Below are 19,545 nucleotides of genomic sequence, written 5' to 3' on the forward strand. Positions count from 1 at the left end.
ATTTCTTACTAAAAACTGGGTTTTAAATAATATAATACATCAATTCTGGAAATCAGATTGTCCCCATTCCCTAGTGTTTATTGTTGTTGCTGTTTGTTTAGTGACTTTTCTGGATGAATTCTGTAATGTCTATATTCTTTGTCGTGTGTGGCCACTGAAGTCTCTGCTCAGTTTGCTTACTGGTCAGTGAAAGATTGGACAGAGATTTGCCTCCGATGCCTAGAACCAGTAAGTCTCTCAGTCTTTGTAGAGGGGCTCTATGGACATGTTGGGGCATGCCTTCAACACTCAGCCGGGAAGTTTACAGCTGTGCCCTAGCCTTCATTTCCTGCTTTTTCAGGGCATTGAGCTTAGCCAGAAATGAGAGCTTAGGACCTTCTTGAAGTCTTTTCTAAGTATGTACACAGTCCTGGGTATGTGCACATTCCTGTTCATGTGCTTACTTTCTAGATTCTCTGGAATATTTCAGAGCCTTTCAAAGTCCCTATGGACACCTCATTCCCTAGCTTTTTTTTTTTTAAAGATTTTATTTATTATTTATTTGAGAGAGAGAGAATGAGAGAGAGCGAGTACATGAGAGGGGGGAGGGTCAGAGGGAGAAGCAGACTCCCTGCCGAGCAGGGAGCCCGATGCGGGACTCGATCCAGGGACTCCAGGATCATGACCTGAGCCGAAGGCAGTCGCTTAACCAACTGAGCCACCCAGGCGCCCCATTCCCTAGCTTTTTATTTTAAGGTTTTTGATTAGCTGATTATTTGCCCCAACTCTTATCCATTGCCTTAGGCAGCCGTAAAGTCCAACAACTGTCTTTGATTATTTTCAACAAACCTCCTTAGAGAAAAAGCTGTTCATACTGGCAAGCTCAGAATCCAGTCAAATTAAGACAGTCTCACAAAAGGGATCTTCCAGAGAGTTCAAACAATGACAGCTCTCTGGAAATGAGTCTTTGAAGGAACCCCAACCCTGTTCTACCTGTGGCTGCCAGGCTGCTGTTTTTCCTTGTGACTGTGGGATATTGGTTTCTAAGAAAGAGGGTGATGGAATAACAACAAATTAAAATGCCACAAAGCTCACTGTTCTTACCAAGATTGCGTCGTTTTTCTTGAATAAACAGTTTCCATATTGCTGTAAGCCTCTGGTTAATTTCCAGACTTTTAAAAATTTGATTCTGACAAAATTTCGTCAGTTTTCTCCTTGCTTTTATGGAGAAGAGACTTTTCAGAGGTCTTTACTCTGGCATTTTCACTGACATCAGCTGCAATATATTTAGAATGCCCTTCTATGTGATTGCCTTCTCATTTCTCAAAACACAGCTCAAATGTCTCCTCTCCTGTGAAGCTTTTTCTGTGTCCTCTGGGCAAAGGAGTCAGCTCTTTCTTTATCTTCCTATACCTCTGTGTTTATGCCCCTGTTATTTCACTTTTCACAAATAATAGTTATTGATATCTGTTCCTGTGTCTTGTCTCAGCCTCCAGTTTCCTAGCTGGTGACTTATTCATTCTCCACGCCCAAACTAGTTCCGGACACACGGTAAGTATGCGTATTTGTAGGCTGAGGGGGTATTTGTTTTAGGAGATCTCAGAGCCTAGCCAGGGGATTCTCAGCTCCAGCCACCAGTTCTCTCCTCTTGCTTTTAGGATTCATAGCTGACTTCTGCGTCTTCATAGTATTAAAGTGTGGGGAGCTCTGTGTGATTACCACAAGCTCAGAGTTGACTGAGTGCATGAGGGAAGTAGAAGGCAAAAATAAAGCCTGTGTGGATGAGGTTCAACAGTAATAATAATGATAGCAGCCAATATTTACTGAGTACATTCTATGCTAGATACCGGGCTAGGAGCTTTATATTCAATATCTCATTCATTTCCAGCACCAATTCTATGAGATGGGTACTATTATCCTCATTTTTCACGTGAGGCTAAGTAAGGGAAGTGGCAGAATGGAGTTAGATGAAGGCCTGACTTCTAAAGCCCATATTCTTAACCATTCCATCTGAGGGATCCGTGAGAAGCATTTGGAGGAGGGGAAACCACACAAGCCTTCTTCTTCCCTGGCGCCTGTTCTGCCTCGCTGAAGAGATGTGGTTCCCAGGTGTGTTCAACCCACCCTGGGCTCAGCTGGGCCACCTTGTAGTTTGAAGCAAGATAGCGCTGAGGGCTCCTGTAGTAACTGGCCCCCAAGAAAGCTGGGTGGAGAGGCCCCATTTCCCCAGCATAGCCCTGAGGAGAGAAATGACAAAAATTCCTCATTATCATCCCAGTTCCAACATGGTGACAGCCCCAGACTGCTGGGAAAGCCAACCCACACAGAGATGAGATGTAATCCAGAGGGCTCAGAAACATTTCCACAAATGCTAATATCAGTCCCTGTCAGCAGGAAGGGGGAATTGTGCTAGCATGCATGGGGCACACTGTTTGGCACAAGGGACCTGGTTGCTAAGCCACTGTATCTGGCCTCACCTCCTCCCTGTAACCTTTTTCTCTGTTTCTAAGCTTCTAGTTAGCAGATGGGAGGGGCTGAAGCTGCCCAGCCCAGCCCTTGGCCCCCTTTCCTGCAACAAGAGGTCTATTCATGGTTTCTGAGCAGATTTATTGTCTCTCTGATTCATGTCTGTGTGTGTGGGGGGCGGGGGGAGAATGAAGGGATAAAGGGAGGGGCGTATGTGAACTAGGGAGACCTCACCCTCCAACCAAGCTGGCTGAGCTATTTAATCAATGCTGATCCAAGAACAGGAGCAGAACCCTGCCTAGAGACCCCGAGGGTTTACTTCGGTGCCGCTGAGCCGAATGGTAAGACTCTACATACATCTGTGCCATCCCTGACCTGGCCTCTCTCTCTTTCTCTCTCCCTGCCCCCACCCTTGGGCTTCTAGGCTAGATCCTAGAGGGGGCCCTGTGTGGCCAACCTCCTATTTTTTCCCCCAGGGACTGACTTCTGTTCTCCTCTCCTGTCCCCCATAGACCTATCCAAGTGCTTTGCACATAGACAGTGTTTAGCAAATCACTATTACATTGAACTCCTACTCAGAAGGAGGACCAGGAGATCCTGAACCATTACAGACCATCGTTGCAGACTACTGCATGAGCTCAAACACATGGATTTGGAGGTAGAGCAACTCCTGGGGTGAGGCCAGTTAGTCCAGAAGCTGAGCTGAAAGCTGAGCTCCCTCGATACTGAGACAGGAGAAAAGCCTGGGTATGCCCTGGAATTCTCTCTAGACCAAGCATTGCCTCTTTGCTCAGAAGGACATCAGTTCAAGAGAAACCATGTTCCCAGAGAAGAAACCCAAACCCCAAATGCTGTTGCCACTTCTCTGCTTTTTTATGGGTGCTTGACTGACTCTTCCAAGCCTGTGGTTCTCCAGTCTCATTGCTTGTGCCCTGGAGCCTCATTTCTAGACCTAAGAAAGAGTGTATATGGTAAGGGGCAAGGCAAGACCCCATGTTTCTCCCTATTGTTGGTGGGAGGACCAGCCCTATAGATAGATCCTGGGCTGTAACTGGTGTAGGGGATGGGGAGTAGGGGTGGTGTCTTGCTTCATACGGAAGTTTGGGCTGCTGCCCTGCTTGTGAGCTGAACTGGCAAGGGTGTTCACGGGTCCAACAGAATGATTTCCAGGGTGATTTAGAAGTGACTGATCTGGGCGAGTCTTCAAAGGCCTTTTTTTCTCCTAGCCTGAGGGTCAGGAGCACGAAGTTCAATGGAACACAAAGGCAGGACTGAGGAATGTGACAAGAACATTCCATGTGACACATGGAAATCCCATCTAAGCCAACATTGTCTTGGAGTCAGTGTTTCAGGTTTTTATGATCATTGGGTACAACTCTAGGTGTTGACAGGATAAGCTGTAATCTTCAGAGGAGACGAGTCATACTAACTTTTTTTTTTAAGAGAGAGAGAGAGAGTGCATGTACACTTGCGGGTGAGGAGGTGGCAGGGAGGGGCTGAGGGAGAGGGAGAGAGAGAATCTTTTTTTTTTTTAAGATTTTATTTATTTAGGGCGCCTGGGTGGCTCAGTCGTTAAGCGTCTGCCTTCGGCTCAGGTCATGATCCCAGGGTCCTGGGATCGAGTCCCACATCGGGCTCCCTGCTCGGCAAGAAGCCTGCTTCTCCCTCTCCCATTCCCCCTGCTTGTGTTCCTGCTCTCGCTATCTCTCTCTCTGTCAAATAAATAAATAAAATCTTTAAAAAAAAAAAAAAAAAAAAAAAAAGATTTTATTTATTTATTTGACAGAGAGAGAGAGAGCACAAGCAGGGGGAGTGTCAGAGGGAGAGGGAGAAGCAGATTCCCCACTGAGCAGGGAAGCCCGATGCGGGACTCCATCCCAGGACCCTGAGATTATGACCTGAGCTGAAGGCAGACACTTAACCAACTGAACCACCCAGGTGCCCGAAAGAAAGAATCTTAAGCAGGCTCCATGCTCATTGTGGAGCCCAATGCAGGGCTCGATCTCAGAACCCTGAGATCATGACCTGAGATGAAATCAAGAGTCATATGCTTAACTGACTGAGCCACCCAGGCCCCCCTGGAGTCATTTTAAGTTTTAAGGGGTCTTGTCTGTTTTACTGGATCCTGAGTTCCTTGAAGAAAGGATCCATTGCTTTTACATATTTCTTCTTATTATTATACTTAGCATTTGCATTGAACTTTATAATTTATAAAACCCTTTTGATCATATAATCTTTTGTGATCTCCCCGCCTGCCTTCCTCCTTAACGTACATTAACTGAATTCCCACTTCGTGGCAGGCCCTGAGCTAGGCTCTCGGAGCCTAGACCAGTGAGGAAGGGCAGAGGGAAAGAGAAGTAAATGAGCACAATATAGGGACACAACAGGTGCCTTATAGATTGAAGACAGCTTCTTGGAGAAGTGACATCTAAGCTGTGTCTTAGGAGTCAGCTACATGGGGGAAAGGACAGCAGATGCAAAGTTTCTGTGGAACGAGAGCACGTTAAGGCCCAGAGGACTGGCATGTGTGTTACTATGACCGAGTTCCACTGTGGAGGGAATCATGCTGGCAGGTGTGGATGGAGAGGTGAGGAAGGGTGAGGGCACAGAGGATTTTGTGGGCCGTGCCATAGGACTTTGGATTTTTCTTAAAGAGTAGGAAGATTCATTGGATACTTTAAAAATGGGGTGACCCTTCTCATGTTTGAATTGTAGGAGGATTGCTCTGGCTTGGACACTGAGTGGAGATAAGATGCTAGAGGAGGGAGCTGACTTGTTGGGTAGTAGTGGTTATCACTCTTATTTCCCAAATGAGAAAATTGAAGTTTAGAGAGGTGTTGAGTTAAGTTCACATAGTAGGCTGCAGACCTAGCTTTGAACTGCTGGTCCGGTATTTCTTCCAAGATCTTATTTTCCATTACTCTTCTTCATGGCTCATGAGCATCAGGCAAACATATAGCGTCCTCTGCTCTATGCTTTCCCACCCCCATGCCTTTGCCTCTTCAACTGCCTGGAATACCCAATGCCCATATATGTCCGTTCAAGCCCTATTCATCTATGAGGGACTGTCTCAGGCTGCCTTTTCTAGGAAGCCTGTTTTGATCTCCCAGTGAGAAGTAACCTCTCCTTCTTTCTTCTGTCACTTAACATGTTCTGTCTTTTTTTTTTTTTTTTTTTTTTTTAACATATCAGGACCCGACTGCAAATTCTCTGGGGCAGTTAGGGAGTATTCCATGTTGATTTATTTTGAACTCCCTATAGTGTCCCCCACTGTGGCCCAGCCACTTGGGATAAATCTTATTTACTGGATAAATGAATGGATGGTGCATTGGGCAGGGGGACTTCGTCTGAGACAGGAGAGAATGAAGAAGGCTGGGATCTAGAGGCCTGAGGAGGGATGTTGAGAGATTCAGCAGATGCCCTTGATGGTTGTGGGAGGCCAGGGAAGGGAGTGGTGAGGAGTGTGGGCTTCTGAGTTGGCCCAGTCTGGGTTTGAATACCCACTCTGGTGCTTACTGGCTGTGTGAGAATAAGGTGGGTGGGGTTAGGGTTTCCAGGAGAGCAGAGTGGGCCTGGAGGGGCATCAGTAGGAACACACAGAGTCTCCAAGATGAAAAAAAAAAAGGCAGTGAATGCACAGCTGAGGTTAGAGAGTGGGGTCTTATAGTGGGCTGATCTTCTCCCTTTGGTGTGGGGATCCTGAGTGACCGACAGTTATTTCCCCAGAGCCTGATGCCGGATGGCCAACCCCACATGGAGGCTCAGGATGCAGAGGAGGGCCCAGGACCTGGGATCTTCAAAGCAAAGCTAAGAGACCCACTGCGGAGGCCCGAGGCCCAGCAGCAACCCAGTAGGCCAGACTGGGCTATAGGGGAATGACAGGGTGGGGACAGCGACTGGGTAATCCTCCTACATCTCCCAGATCCTTCTTGAGAGAGCCCCCAATGGCTGATGGCGAGAGGCTGCCTCACTGTTTATCCCAGACCTGCTTTTGCTCTGTTTCCAGTTTGGGGGTTGGGTGGGCTCTGGGGGCCTCAGTGGGGATGGGGGGGGGAGGGTGGCAGGTGCAGTGGGGCAGACTCCTGCCACAGCCCCGTGGCTGCCTGGCCCCATGGTGGGGCCTCGGGCAGAGTGAGGCTGGCAGGCAGGAGCAGGGCACACAGACTCCTCTGCCCTGTCCCGCAGGCTCTCGGGCAGGGCGCCGGTGCTCGGGGTGGTGCTGCTGTGCGGGGCTGGGAGCCCTGGTGCTGCTGGCTGGTGTGAGCGTCGGCTCCTGGCTTCTCGGTCAGTGCTGGGACCCTTCAGCGCTCCGGGGAGGGCCAAAGAACAGGGCCCGGGGCGTCCTTGCGGGAAGAGACAAGCAGATGTAGAAGGCAGCCGGGACCTGTCTTATCTACTCTGAACTGACAGCAGGGAGAAGGGAGGGACTTAGGCTCTGCGTGCAGAATGCTTTAGTCCTACCGTGGGAAGTGGAAGGTACTTGAGTGGATGACCCAGGGAGGCCCAAGTCGAACTTTCTCTAGAAGTCTTTCCCAGTCAGAGGGAGAGAGACAGGGACAGGGAGAGAGAGTGTGTGCTGAGCCTCTCCCCAGTGTGTTAGGTGGGGGCCCGCCTGAGGCTGGGTGGCCGAGGGGGAGTCCCCAGGCAGCTGCTTTTGTCTCCCTCTGTTGCAGGGGTCTTGTTCTGCCCCTTGGCCCTCTCATGTGGGAATCCCTCCCTTCTCCTGGCCTCTTGTCTGTGACCCTCTCCCTGTCCTTGTCCTCTGAAGTGCTGTATCTGTGGCCAGTGGCCTCTCAGCCCGCTGCCGGAACCTTGCAGGATGAGGAGATCCCTTTGAGCTGCTCCGAGGCCAGCGGTGAGGAAGCCCTACACCCCATGCTTCCCAGAGCAGGTGGGCCACCCCCCCAAGCCTACGGACTGCACCCCCCCCGGCCCTGAGCCCCTTCAAAGCTCTGGGACCCCCACTTCTGGCCAGGGACAAGAGGACCAGAATGAAGGGCCCTGACGTCACTGCCAGCATCTGGGTCTCCTCCTCTGGTGGGAAGGGAGCGACGTGGTCCAGCCTTGAAAAGTCCATCTCAGATTTGGAGCTCTCAGCACTCCCTGGGGACTGTCTTGATCCCTAGCTGGGGCAAGGCCAGGAGCCCAGGCTGGAGGAGGGGTGGCAACTTGCCATTGGAGGCCGAGTGAGCCAGCAGGATGGGGAAGGGGGAACCGGTGCGTGTGGGGAGCCGGGGTGGAGCCAGCAGGGGTCCCCACCCACTCCACATTGCCCACCCCCCACCCCACCGCCTTCTCATTGTCCTCTCCCTGCCAAACATGAGTCAAGGATCAGGAGATCAGGTGCCCGGGCAGGGGCTGGAACCGGTCATAGGAGTTACAGTCAACGTGGAGCGTGCTTTTGCTAGCTGTATGACCTTGGGCAACGCTGCTTCTCCGAACTTCCGTTTCCTTCTCTACAAAATGGAGATGCAACTATTTATTACATAAAGTTGTAAGAATAGTACGAGCTAATGTATAAAAGAGCCTAGCACAGAGCCTGGAGAAAGCAGATGCTCAGTGGTAACCATCACTAGTATTACCTCAAGATACGACACTGGGAGACCCGGACTTAAGTCCTGGATCCATCATGTGCAGACTCTGTGATAGGGGGCGGGTCGCTTAACCTCCATGCCTTAGTTTTCCCTCTGCAGCATGGGAGGATGGTCATACTCACCCCACAGGGTTGCTGTGACAATGAGTGACAGAGCACGTTTAAAAGCACTTGGTTAAACACCAAACTGGAATGCAGCACTATAAATAGGGGCTATTTTGTTCTCAGAACTGGCCTGATGCCCTGGGGGACAGGGAGCCTGACACTGTGTGACCCGGATGCTGTCTTGAGGCCTCTTCAGGTCCCCACATGGCCAGGTCCAGCTCCCCCTGCCCAACCTGCCCCTCCACCCTACAGCACGTAGGATGTGACTTCCATGCCGTGCCTTCAGTATCTTTCAGAATAAACACTGAGGACTTCTTGCTGGAAGTACAAGTGAGGGCACGGCCAGACTGGCTCCTGGTCTGCCACGAGGGCTGGAGCTCTGCCCTGGGGGTGCGGATCTGCCAGAGCCTTGGGCATCTCAGGTAACTGGGGCCAGGCTTGGGGCCCGGGGAAGGTGGAGGGCCGGTGGTGGTGGAGAAAGGGGAGTCGGAGACCTCTATCTGCCTGTCCCCATCAAAGTGCTCAGGAACTGGCAGGAGGTCATTTTGGCCGTGTCCTGGCCTCTGGGCATGGTGGGGCCCCAGCTCATTTCTCTCCTTTGAGCATCCCTGCTTTTTAACAAATATGAATCCCAGAAAAGGTCATTGTCAAAGTCTTGCTCTGTGACCGTACCACTGGGAGGATGGTATCTCATGCACATCGTGGTCATGATTATGTACCATTTCCCGTGCTGCAGTAAACCGGTTTCCTCCTGTTCTGTTCCCCTCTTCCACCAAGACTCACTCACCACAAGGGAGTGAACCTGTCTGACATCAAGCTCAACAGCTCCCGGGGGTTTGCTCAGCTCCCTCCCAGACTGGAAGGCCTCCTGGAGGACGTGTGGCTGCCCAGGTAGGGCTTCTGAGGAGGTTGAGTGGGATCCCTTACTTCTGGTGAACAGTTTAGCAAAAATCTTCGGGTCATGGGAGCGTGGTGGTGAGGACATTGGCCATGTGAGATAGGACACAGAGGAACAGTTCCCAGTCAGAAATCACAAACTCAGTTCACGTGAGTGGGGACTGACTCTGCCAGGAGAGCCAGAGCCCTGTGGGTTTGGGACACGAGAGGGATCAAGGCATTGGGCCGCTGGGGCCAGAGATGAGTAGGAGAGAGAAGAGGACTTTGGTCCAGCAGGAATTGAGGTTTTGCTAGGAAGGAGGAGGGGGAGAGGAGAGCAAGGAAGGGGCTGGAGAGAGAGAACAGAGTAAGCCCTGGAGGGGCATGGGGTGAAGTGTGCTATTCTTCATTCATTCCCTTATCCATCTACTGAACACAGGTTCATTCAGGGGCCCTTAGCGGGCCCAGCTGGACTTCCCATCTACAAATACTGGATTTGGGCCCTGCGCAAGACAACCCTCAAGGGCCATGACCTCCTGCTGGTGCTCTGGGGTGATGGGACAGGGTAGCATTGCTGTCCTAGAGACCTGTTAATGAGGAGGGGCCTAGGGGCTTGGATGGAGGCAGGACACAGATGGGGGGCTTCACCGGAGGCCTCTTCTGTCTCCACCAGACAACTGTCCCTGGCCTCCATGGCCTTGGGTGGGCCCCTGCCCTGCTTCTTGCTGCCACCTCTGTTTTGTAGGAACAGCTGTACTTCTGGCCAGATCGTTTCCCTCAGATGCTCTGGTGAGTCATGTCCAGGCATATCCGGAAAGGTGGCAGTGGGAAGAAGGAGTCTCCCCCCTGTCCTGAGTGTGGTGAGCCCCACAGAGAGACTCAGCTTGGTCTGGGGTGGGGTTCCTTGCCCACCTGCCCCTCTGCCTGCTGGTCCCCTTCTGCCCCAACAGAGCCCTGTCCAAGCCTCTGTCCTGTCCCCTACCAGCCCCTGATCCGGGCGGGTCATCTCCTTGCTTCACTTCCTGGCATTACCTGACATGAATTCCGAAGCTCCTGCCCCCTTTCATCTAGAGCGCCCCAAAGGGATTTCTGTTGGCTGCTAACCGGTTAGCACCTTCAGGAGACTAAGGAAGGGGACAAACTGGGGGCCACATGGGAGACAATCTGTGGAAATTCGATCATCTGACCCCCCCACCCCCAATCATCTATGCATCTCTTCCTCTTTCCTCTTCCATGCATCCATCCACACACCAACATTTTGATCCCTCCTGTGGGACAGGCTTTTCGTAGGTGCTGGGGCTCCACGGACACTGTAGGTGTGGTCGCAGCTCTCAGTGAGCTTGCAGCCTGATGGGGCAGCCACCCCCCGATGTGTAATTGGCACTGCGACCGTCCTCTCCCCCAAGCTTAAGGCCAGGAGTAATAAATGAGAGCTATCCACACTGGGCCACACTCCCCGAGGTGAGGACCATGCTGGCTCCCACTGTCTTCTGGCTCACCATCTCCCCTGTGCTTCTCTGTCTGCAGAGTGTGGGGCCGGGCCCCTGGCCTCCCGGATAGTCGGCGGGCAGGCCGTGGCTCCTGGGCGCTGGCCCTGGCAGGCCAGTGTGGCCCTGGGCTCCCGGCACACGTGCGGGGGCTCCGTGCTAGCCCCGCGCTGGGTGGTGACAGCCGCTCACTGTGTGCACAGGCAAGTCTCAGGGCTGCTGGCGAGGAGAGCGCCTCAGCGGCCTTTTCTGTTTGGCCCTTGGTATGTCCCGTATAACATGTCCACGTCGGACTGTCTGCCTCCCCGCGTCCATTCTGAGAGGCACGGACTGTGCAGTTCTCCCCGTTCCGCACCAAGAACAGCTCTGTACGAATAGCAGCAATAGCACAAAGATTGGTTCTTTGTATTTGCTCAGTTTTGAAGGTTTTCGAAGGCTTTCCCATTCACAGCACTCTGTGCTTCTTAATGTTCATCACAACTGTAATTAAATCACCTTCCATGTAATTATTTGTTTAATGTCTTTCTTCCCCTTTAGACTGGAAGCTCCATGGGAACAGAGACTCTCAGTCTTGTTTACCACTGAGTCTCTTTGTTGATTTTCCCACTGCCATGTCCCCCTGGCCTAGAACAGTCCTGGCAGATAATAGGTGCTTCATAAATACTGCTTGGAGCAGTGTAGGAATGAATGATGAGTGAATGAGGTCTTTGGACCTCTCCTTTTGGTGGCGGGCAGGGCAGATAGCGTACTGCTCGGAGACTGAGGCTGGGAGAGGTGAGGTGACTTCCCCACGATCACAGGTAGTAGGTGGAGAGACGGGACTCATAGAAGTTTTTCTGACTTGCAGTTAGGATATCACACAAGCCCCTTTGATGTTTGTTATAAAACATGGAGGAGCATTATTCAGGACAGAGGGGAAGGGAGTTGCAGATCACCCACAGTGTCTTCCTTCTCTGCTGGTGTAGAGCATTTATTAAGCACCTACTGCATGCCTAGTATCTTGGCAGCTGCTGCAGGGATACTAAGAGGCACGGTCCTGGGTTCTGGGAGCTCCCAGCCTGGTGATGGGGGCATCCATGAATGGCTTCTCTGGCCAGCTTCCCCCACCTGCCACCTCACTTAGGTCAGCCTCTTCTGCCCCGTCCTTCCCTGGGCTCAACATGGCTCCTATGTGCAGTTTTAGGCTATCCCGCCTGTCCAGCTGGCGGGTCCATGTGGGGCTGGTCAGGCACAGTGCCGTCAGGCCCCACCAGGGGGCTATGGTGGAGAGGATCATCCCTCACCCTCTCTACAGCACCCAGAATCACGACTATGACATCGCCCTCCTGCGGCTCCGGACGCCGCTCAACTTCTCAGGTGAGGCGCTGGCCGGGGGCGAGCAAGCTGCGCGCTGTGGTGAGCGAGGCAGGCCCTGGGGGGCTGGGGGGGGCTCAGGGGAGAGCTCATTTCTGAGGTTCCCTCCCAGGGCCGTAAACCCTAACACATTCAGCTCATTTGGTGACCACAGTGACCTTTGGCATCACCTGGACCTAAGCTTGCACCAACTCTTGGGGAGGCTCTTTTGGGGACAAAGTTTCTGGCCCTTTGCATAGCTGGGCTGCAAGTGGGACTTGCCTCAACGTCCCCAGCAGAGCTTCCTTGTTGCTCCATCTACCAACGGGCTGCTCCACCCCTCACCCCAGGCTGGCCCCAGGTCCCAGCCACCATGTGACATGTTACAGTTAATAAGCTTTATTTTCCCAAATGTCTTTCCTTCAGTCCTTGTAAGAGCCCTGACAGGTAGATGAGGCAGGTATAAAGAGGGAAGGACAATGACGTTTAGTGAGGAAAGTGACTCTCTGCAAGATCACACAGCAAACCGTTCCAGAGCCTGGTGTCCTGACTCCGGGGTCCGGCTTCTCCACAGCAGCTGCTCTTGAAAGCAACCCCCACCCCCCGCCCCAGCATGCACGTGTGCCTGCATGCTCACCGACAAACACACACACGCGCTCACACGTGCACACACTGGCTCATGCAGTCTTCACACAAGTACGCGTGCACACACGCTCACGCACGCTCTGCGCTCCTCCCTCCCGTCACCTGTAGCCTTGGGTTTCCCAAATCACAGTTGTTGCTCCATGCCCTTCACAAATTTTACCACGTATGTGTACCCTCTGAACTGTGGCTCAGCAGTTAGTATTTCTAGAGTGACTTAAGTACATTTGAAAGGGGAACTTTGAGTTATGACCTAACTGGAGAACCCATATTACTTGTAGCGAATAGGTAACAACCGTAAAAATACCGAGCGGAAACAAGACAGCGTTGAAGTCCCAGCTAGCTGCCCTCCGCAGATCCGCTGCGCCCAGGCCTGCTGTTTGTGTTTAGGTGGAGGTCGGCAGGCACTGGGTGGAATTTTTGTCCTGGATGCACTTGGAGGGACGGAAAGAGCCCTAAGAAGGGAATTCTCTTTCCCCGTGTACATCAGTGCTTATTTAATGGCATGTCTATGTGCTACTGTAGGACAAGTTTGGGGCCTGAGCCCGTAGGACTTGCCACACACTTTTGGAAACAATGCCCCAAGAGGGATCAAACACCCTAAGGAAAATCCAAAATGAGTCCTCATTAGGAGAAGTTGGGCACAAAGGCCCAGAAGAAATTCCCATTCTCCTCAGTGCCCAGGCCCAGGGGTGTGCAGCGCGTCCCTTGCCCAACCCAGAAGGCACCATGCACGCGGCAGTGTATACGTTGTCCTCCGGGTCAGCGGTGACCTCCCTGCCGATGTGGTACAGTGCGCGGCCTACACAGCCTTACGGGAGGCCTGGCTGGCGGAGGCGGGGGGCCAGGACTGTGGGAGAGGGAGTGAGGAGGACCTTCCAGTCCTGGTTCTTCCCCCAGGCTGAGGGTGAGGTGGTGGGGAAGGGAAGCTGAGCCCGAGTGGGGCCCAGGACCACCCGCTTCTCCACAGATAACGTGGGTGCTGTGTGCCTGCCAGCCGAGAAGCAAGATTTTCCAAGGGGCTCGCGGTGCTGGGTGTCTGGCTGGGGCCACACCGACCCCAGACACAGTGAGTCAGCTCCCAGGGCCCTGGGGAAAATAGGGGTGGGGGGATGGGGGGACATTGTCCCCAAGATGAGGCCCCTCTCTCTCCCACCTCCACCTCCCCCGGCCAAATGGCGGTGCCAGCCCCCTTTTACTCTGGTATCACTGTTGGCCAGACCTAGGAGCCCTGGTCTCCCTGGCCTGGGTCTTTCTGGGAGAACGTTCCCTGAGTTTCCCCTGAAGCCACTCCATCCCAGGAGTGCTGTGGCCTCAGCATTGGGGGCGCGTATCACTCTTACGTCTGACGGACCCGTGCCTCCTTCCCAGGGTCCGCAGCTCCCACCTTGGGCTCCCCTCTTTGGGTGTCATGTCTCCAGGGCCTCTAACCACCTTCCCTCTTGCTGCTGTGTCTTCCTGGCCTTGCTTTGTGCCCCGCGGCCTGGCTCTGTGTCCCTCCATCTGCACGTGTACCTGCTGCAGCCCACAGCTCAGATACGCTCCAGGACACGCTGGTGCCCCTGCTCAGCACCCAGCTCTGCAATAGCTCTTGCGTGTATAGTGGGGCACTCACCCCCCGCATGCTGTGTGCTGGCTACATGGACGGGAGGGCTGACGCGTGCCAGGTACAGCATGGGAGGGGACTGTAGTGGAGGGTGGGAACGGGGGGACCTGTGGGGGCTTGGCCCCTGCTCTGAGCAGCCACTCTAGGAGGAGGGGTGCCTAGGCAAGTCGAGTAGTGTGCTAAGGATTTAGGGAGGAGTGAGGCAAGCGGAGATCCCATGCTGGAAGCAGCAGGGGCAGGGAACGGAGGCTCAGCTCCCTTCACCAGGAAGGGCTAACGGCCTCTTTCTCGGTGTCTCTGTGCCCTCAGGGTGATAGCGGGGGCCCCCTGGTGTGCCTGGACGTGGGCACCTGGCACTTGGTGGGGGTGGTCAGCTGGGGCCGTGGCTGTGCAGAGCCCAATCACCCAGGCGTCTACGCCAAGGTTGCTGAGTTCCTGGACTGGATCCATGACACTGCAAGGGTGAGTGTGGGGGCAGGGGTGGGGCAGTCGGGTTTGTAAAGGACCCAACCCTTGGAAACTGTGACCCTCACCTCTTAGGCCTGGGCCCTGCTTGGGGCTGGAGGATGGGGAGGAGGAAGTGATGCTTGTAACACTGAATCCATTGGATTTCTCTGGATTTAAGTGTTAACTAGGTAGGAGTAGACCTGGATGTGTAGCCCAGATCCGCCATTTACTCTGTGAGCTTTGGCAAATTCCTAACCTTGGCAAGCTTCAGTTTCCTGGTAATAGCACCACGGCTACCTGTGGGGAGTGATCCTGTGATGAGTGAATGATGTAAGACTACGAGGAGCAGCGAGCTGCCCAGTGCTAGCTAGGCCTGCAGAGAGTGCTCCGCGTGTTATTCATATGAGTGTTTGCTCCTGGTTTCTAAGGCAGTTAAGAGTGCCTGCATTCCCTGCACTATGGAGAGAGCTCGGCATTTAGCGGTTTGCGTTCAGCAAGGGATTAATTCTTGTGCGACACTGGGCAAGGCCCTCAACTTCATCCGTTCACTGGGAGGGCCGAGTAAGAGAATGTGTACGGAAACAGGTTATGTGTGTAAAGAACTTTACAAATGCAGGGCGTGATGAAGAAAAGCATCTTTCTGTGGGGCTGGGCACAGACACAGGTGGTGGGTAATAAATTTTAGAGTTTACAGGGGACATATGCACCCGCCCTCTCATTCAAGCCTTACAGAAAACCTCGAGAAGCAGATATTTTTAGCTGCATTTGATAGAAGTAGAAATCAAGGTTCCAAATGGTGAAGTGATTTACTAAAATGAACGTTACTGGGCTGGTAGGTGGTTGGGCCATGCTGTGGGTCTGGCTCCTTCCTCTGTCAGCCCAGGACTCCCTCCCTGGTCCTGCCTACAGCCTCGTGCTTCCTGGGTCTCTGGCAGGTCCACTAGATGGAGAAGCGGCAGCCTCAGATGCAGAAGGCACGGACCTCCTACCACACAAGACAGTCACCACCCACGGGCCAGCCTCCAGGGAGGGCCTCTCCCCTCCCAGGGCCCTGATTTTGAGCCCTTCTTTCTCACCAGAGAGCCTCAGTAACAGGAGAGCGGGTGGGGCTGGGCTGGGAAGATGGGGGAGCTGGGGGGTATGGGGAAGGAGTGAGAGAGGAAGAGGTGGCTGGCAGCAGCTAGGTGCCTGCCCTTCTGCCCTCTCCCCTCCCCCCCCCAGCCCCACCATCTTTTTGTGCGCATCTTTTGGGAGGATGCTCGGGGATGCCCTGCGACCAACTCTCTCCAAGTGCTCTCAGGTAGGGCAGGTGCCTCTCTAGAGGAGCCCCTGGCTCAAGGCAGGGCCAGGTCCATGGAGTCAAGGATCCTCCTGACTCTGCAGTCATTCTCACCTACTGCCTATTCCCGCCTGGCTCTGGCTGGCCCTGCTGGGGCGGGGGGCCCTGTAAGAAGTGCTCTGGTTGGCGCTGGGATAGGGCGTTGGTTTAAAAATGACAATCAGTGAACTGGTCCAAGGAGCGCTGTTATTAAAGTGAAGTGATGTATGGTCTCGGTCTGCCGCTCATTCTCAGTCTCTCTTTCTGTCTCTCTGTCTCTGTCTCTCTCTCATACACACGTATACACTCCCTCCCTCTCATACTCTCTTTCTCTCTCTCTCTCTCTCTCTCTCTCTCTCACACACACACACACACACACACACACGCTAAGGGATAGAATTAAAATTTTCCTTCTATACATATTTCTTAAAGCTCTGGAACAGACTCCTGCTCATCTCTCTAGAATTTTGGCATTCACTTATTTAATTCTTTACATCTCTTAAATCCACACAGCGCGATCTGCAGCACACAGCCGTGGCTGCTTGGGTGGGCTGCTTCCACAGGCCTGAGTGCGGTTACGTTAGCGCTCTCTTAGGAGGTTCTGGCTTCCCAAGACCCGTGTCTCCTGAGCTGCTGTCTCAGCTCTGGGCCTTCCATCTTGGGGAGATTTCTTTCTGAGTTTATGCCCAGTTAGCATTTTCCTGGTTCAGCTTCTCCCCAACTCTCTCCTCTCTAGCAATTAAAATGCACTTGGCATCTTGTTTCTAAAAACTGCAATGAATTTTTTATGGAGCTTACCCAAGGAAATGCAATTAGCACGACACAACTTTTTCGTGAGTTTATCAGCATTTTTTTTTTTTTTGAGGGGTGGTACAAATGAATATTCATTCCTGGAGGGTCTGCTCCCTTTCCATGAAGTGCACTAAAACATAAGGGCCTCAATTAACTGTCGCTCTGTCACCTGGGAGGAGGTTGCTGGGAGTCTGCTCTCAAACCCCAGAAGCAGCATGGGAGAGGCTGGGGCGGGTGGCAAATAGCCTCACCCTGTGTTCGTAGACCTGCAGCCCCTTCCCTGAGCTCGAGCATTTACTCCCTGACTCTGGTAAGCCCCCATCCCCAGAGGGAGTTTCAGGACAGCTTATCCCCCTGGGCAGGGAAGAGTTACCAGCAAATCCATCAACTGTGATCTTCGTGGTGTTTCCCATGTCACCCAGGAGCATTGGCTTATTTATTTATTTATTTATTTTTTTAAAGATTTTATTTATTTATTTGAGAGAGAGAGAGAATGAGAGAGAGCACATGAGAGGGGGGAGGGTCAGAGGGAGAAGCAGACTCCCTGCCGAGCAGGGAGCCCGATGCGGGACTCGATCCAGGGACTCCAGGATCATGACCTGAGCCGAAGGCAGTCGCTTAACCAACTGAGCCACCCAGGCGCCCAGCATTGGCTTATTTAAAGGGAGGTTTTTATTTATCATAGTCATTAGAGCCGGTTAATAATCAGTAACATTTGGATATTAGTTTATTGACGCTGTTCATGTGTATCTCACTTAGATCTCATAATAGCTACGCAGTGAAGATATTATGATCACTGTGCCCATTTTACAGGCAAGAAAATCAGTTCAGAAAGATTAAGTATCTCCCCAAGACCCGCCACGAGTAAGTGCCAGGGAACCCTGGGGCTTTTTACTCATCCCCATTGGTGTTTTGCACATGGATGACGAGATGGTCCAGTGTTGCACAGAAGTGTAGACTTGGAAGGTGCTTTAACACCTAGTTGAGTTGCCTGCCTACACGAATGCATTGCCATCCCTGCTTTTTATAGGTGAGGTAAAGCAAAACCTGGGAAATTAAGTGGCTCCTGCCAGAGACCCTTCTTAGGCAATATTCTTACAGATTGCCAGTTCTCCGTGAGATTCACAAATGAGTATCTTCCACAGGAGGACGATAAAGAGAACCCTAATTAGAGAATTTGCTAATAGTGGTTCCCTGTTTACCTACACAAGCTCCTAGTATCTTTTGCCAGTCGGATCTGCAGACTCAGAGGCTCCCACCTGCCCTTCCTTTGTTAGCACCTGCCAATCCAGCTCTTAGGAAAGTGAGGAGGCGTGCTGGGGTGGGGGCCAGCTGCCGGAGTGCAGGGGTAGAGCTGGGGGCAAGGAAAGGTGGGAAGATTCAGGTCCAGAAGGATTTTAATGGGGACCAGCTGGGTGCCCAGCTGCGTTGAGCTCTGTAGGGACTGCAGAGGTAGAGAAGCCTGACTGCCTTATTGGAGCGATGAGGCTTATTTGCATAAATTACAGTAGCCAGCCAGGCACGGGGCTACATGGCGAGGCAGCGATTGCTAAGGGAGCTCCGGGGGCCTATCGTGGAATAAGTCAGGGCATTTCTGTGCAGGAAACCCGTCTCTCCTGCCCAAGGATTCCGTGTCCCACCTGGCGGGGCAGAGCTGGCGAGCCCCCTGGGACTTCCCAAGCAGGTCGCTCCTGGCTGCCATGCCCAGGGTTTCCTCCTTCTCTCGTCTACTCCTTCTCCGTGCTTTTGGGGTCTGGAGGGTACAGTGGGGGTGCAGGCTCTCTCTCCTTGTTAGACCTTTTACTTTTGGAAGTGCTGGGCTCACCCGTAATAGGACAAACCTGGAAATGCTATCAGTGCTAAAAGCTGGTACAGGAGCTGCTGGGAGATGATTTTCCCCAGTCTCCCCATTGTTTTCTGTGCTCTGCCCTCTCCTGGCCATGCACTGAGGACCCTCCCGGCTACTCAAGAGAGAGCCCAGCTACACCCGCTGCCACCATTCAGCCTCTCCCGGCATCCCTCGTCCGGATTCCCCTCCCCCGCCCCCCACCTCTCTACTCAGACACGTCAGAATGCACTTGGGGTATGCCTCCCCCTCGGGACTCTGCTTCCTGCTAACCGATTGGAGCCCAGCGTTGTTAATGGCTGCTTAAACTGTCTTAAATACCACCACCTCTAGAAGGTTCCTAGTAGCAGATGGGGAGTAGCGTCCTGCTCCTGAGGGCAAGGCTGATCTTTCTTACATATTCCAAGACCTGGAAAGTGAGATGTGGAGCAGCCAGGCACCCTGTGTAGACTTACAGCACTCCGGGGGCCCCAGGGACAGAGCAGTCCCAGGGAATCTACTGGAAGGTTTCCGTCTGGACTTGGTGCTGGAGCAGACCAAGCTGGGGACTCAGACAGAATGGAGAGAGCGATTCTGGCTCCAGAAGACGCTGATCTTCCACTCGTGTGCCTCTCTCAGAGCAGCGTGTGAGCTCTAGGAAAGCAGGGGCTTTCACGGGGGCTGGGCTTACCTTCTGAGCCTCCTCCCTTCCAAGGAATCTTTGGCTTTGGCATCTGATGGGGTAGAGTCCCAATCTGGGCCTCCAACCACTTAAGAGAGTGCTGCCCTGAGCGAGTGACTCAGCCTCACTTGAACTTGGTCTTCCACCTGTCAAACAGGGAGTCTGGGCCAGGTAGTCTCCACGGGATCTGCCCTCTCAGCTTTAACTCAAGCCTCTGTTACCTCCAGAGACATCTGCCCCACTGTGGAGAGCACCATAGCGTGGTGCTGGGCCAGATGTAAAGGACCAAGCGTGTTCTGGCTCCTCAGGCCCACACCAGGACAGCACTCACAGCTGCTTCTCCCTTGAGGCTTGCCCTCTGGGTCCTGGCGGGGGTGGGGACCACACCAGGCACA

General features: G+C 53.1%; 1 protein-coding gene across 7 annotated transcripts in view; it reads left to right on the forward strand.

The window, feature by feature from the left end:
* The first annotated feature begins 2,649 nt into the window (after positions 1-2,649).
* Positions 2,650-19,545, forward strand: part of TMPRSS5 (transmembrane serine protease 5) — a 70,656-nt gene continuing 53,760 nt past the window's right edge. For 2 of the 7 annotated variants that reach the window (XM_078058987.1, XM_078058985.1), the window contains exons 1-10: positions 2,650-2,786; positions 6,172-6,295; positions 6,631-6,729; positions 7,214-7,336; positions 8,430-8,565; positions 8,921-9,034; positions 11,684-11,862; positions 13,451-13,549; positions 14,005-14,147; positions 14,396-14,548. In XM_078058987.1, the coding sequence (XP_077915113.1) occupies positions 2,784-2,786; positions 6,172-6,295; positions 6,631-6,729; positions 7,214-7,336; positions 8,430-8,565; positions 8,921-9,034; positions 11,684-11,862; positions 13,451-13,549; positions 14,005-14,147; positions 14,396-14,548 (1,173 nt within the window). In that variant the 5' untranslated portion in view covers positions 2,650-2,783. Of the gene's footprint in view, positions 2,787-6,171; positions 6,296-6,630; positions 6,730-7,213; positions 7,337-8,429; positions 8,566-8,920; positions 9,035-9,764; positions 9,809-10,546; positions 10,997-11,683; positions 11,863-13,450; positions 13,550-14,004; positions 14,148-14,395; positions 14,549-15,442; positions 16,020-19,545 lie in introns of those variants that run through there. The other 5 variants (XM_078058989.1, XM_078058983.1, XM_078058984.1 and 2 more) reach the window with 5 other exon arrangements.

Source organism: Halichoerus grypus, chromosome 11 (assembly GCF_964656455.1).
Source record: "Halichoerus grypus chromosome 11, mHalGry1.hap1.1, whole genome shotgun sequence".
NCBI classification, from domain to species: Eukaryota; Metazoa; Chordata; class Mammalia; order Carnivora; family Phocidae; genus Halichoerus; species Halichoerus grypus.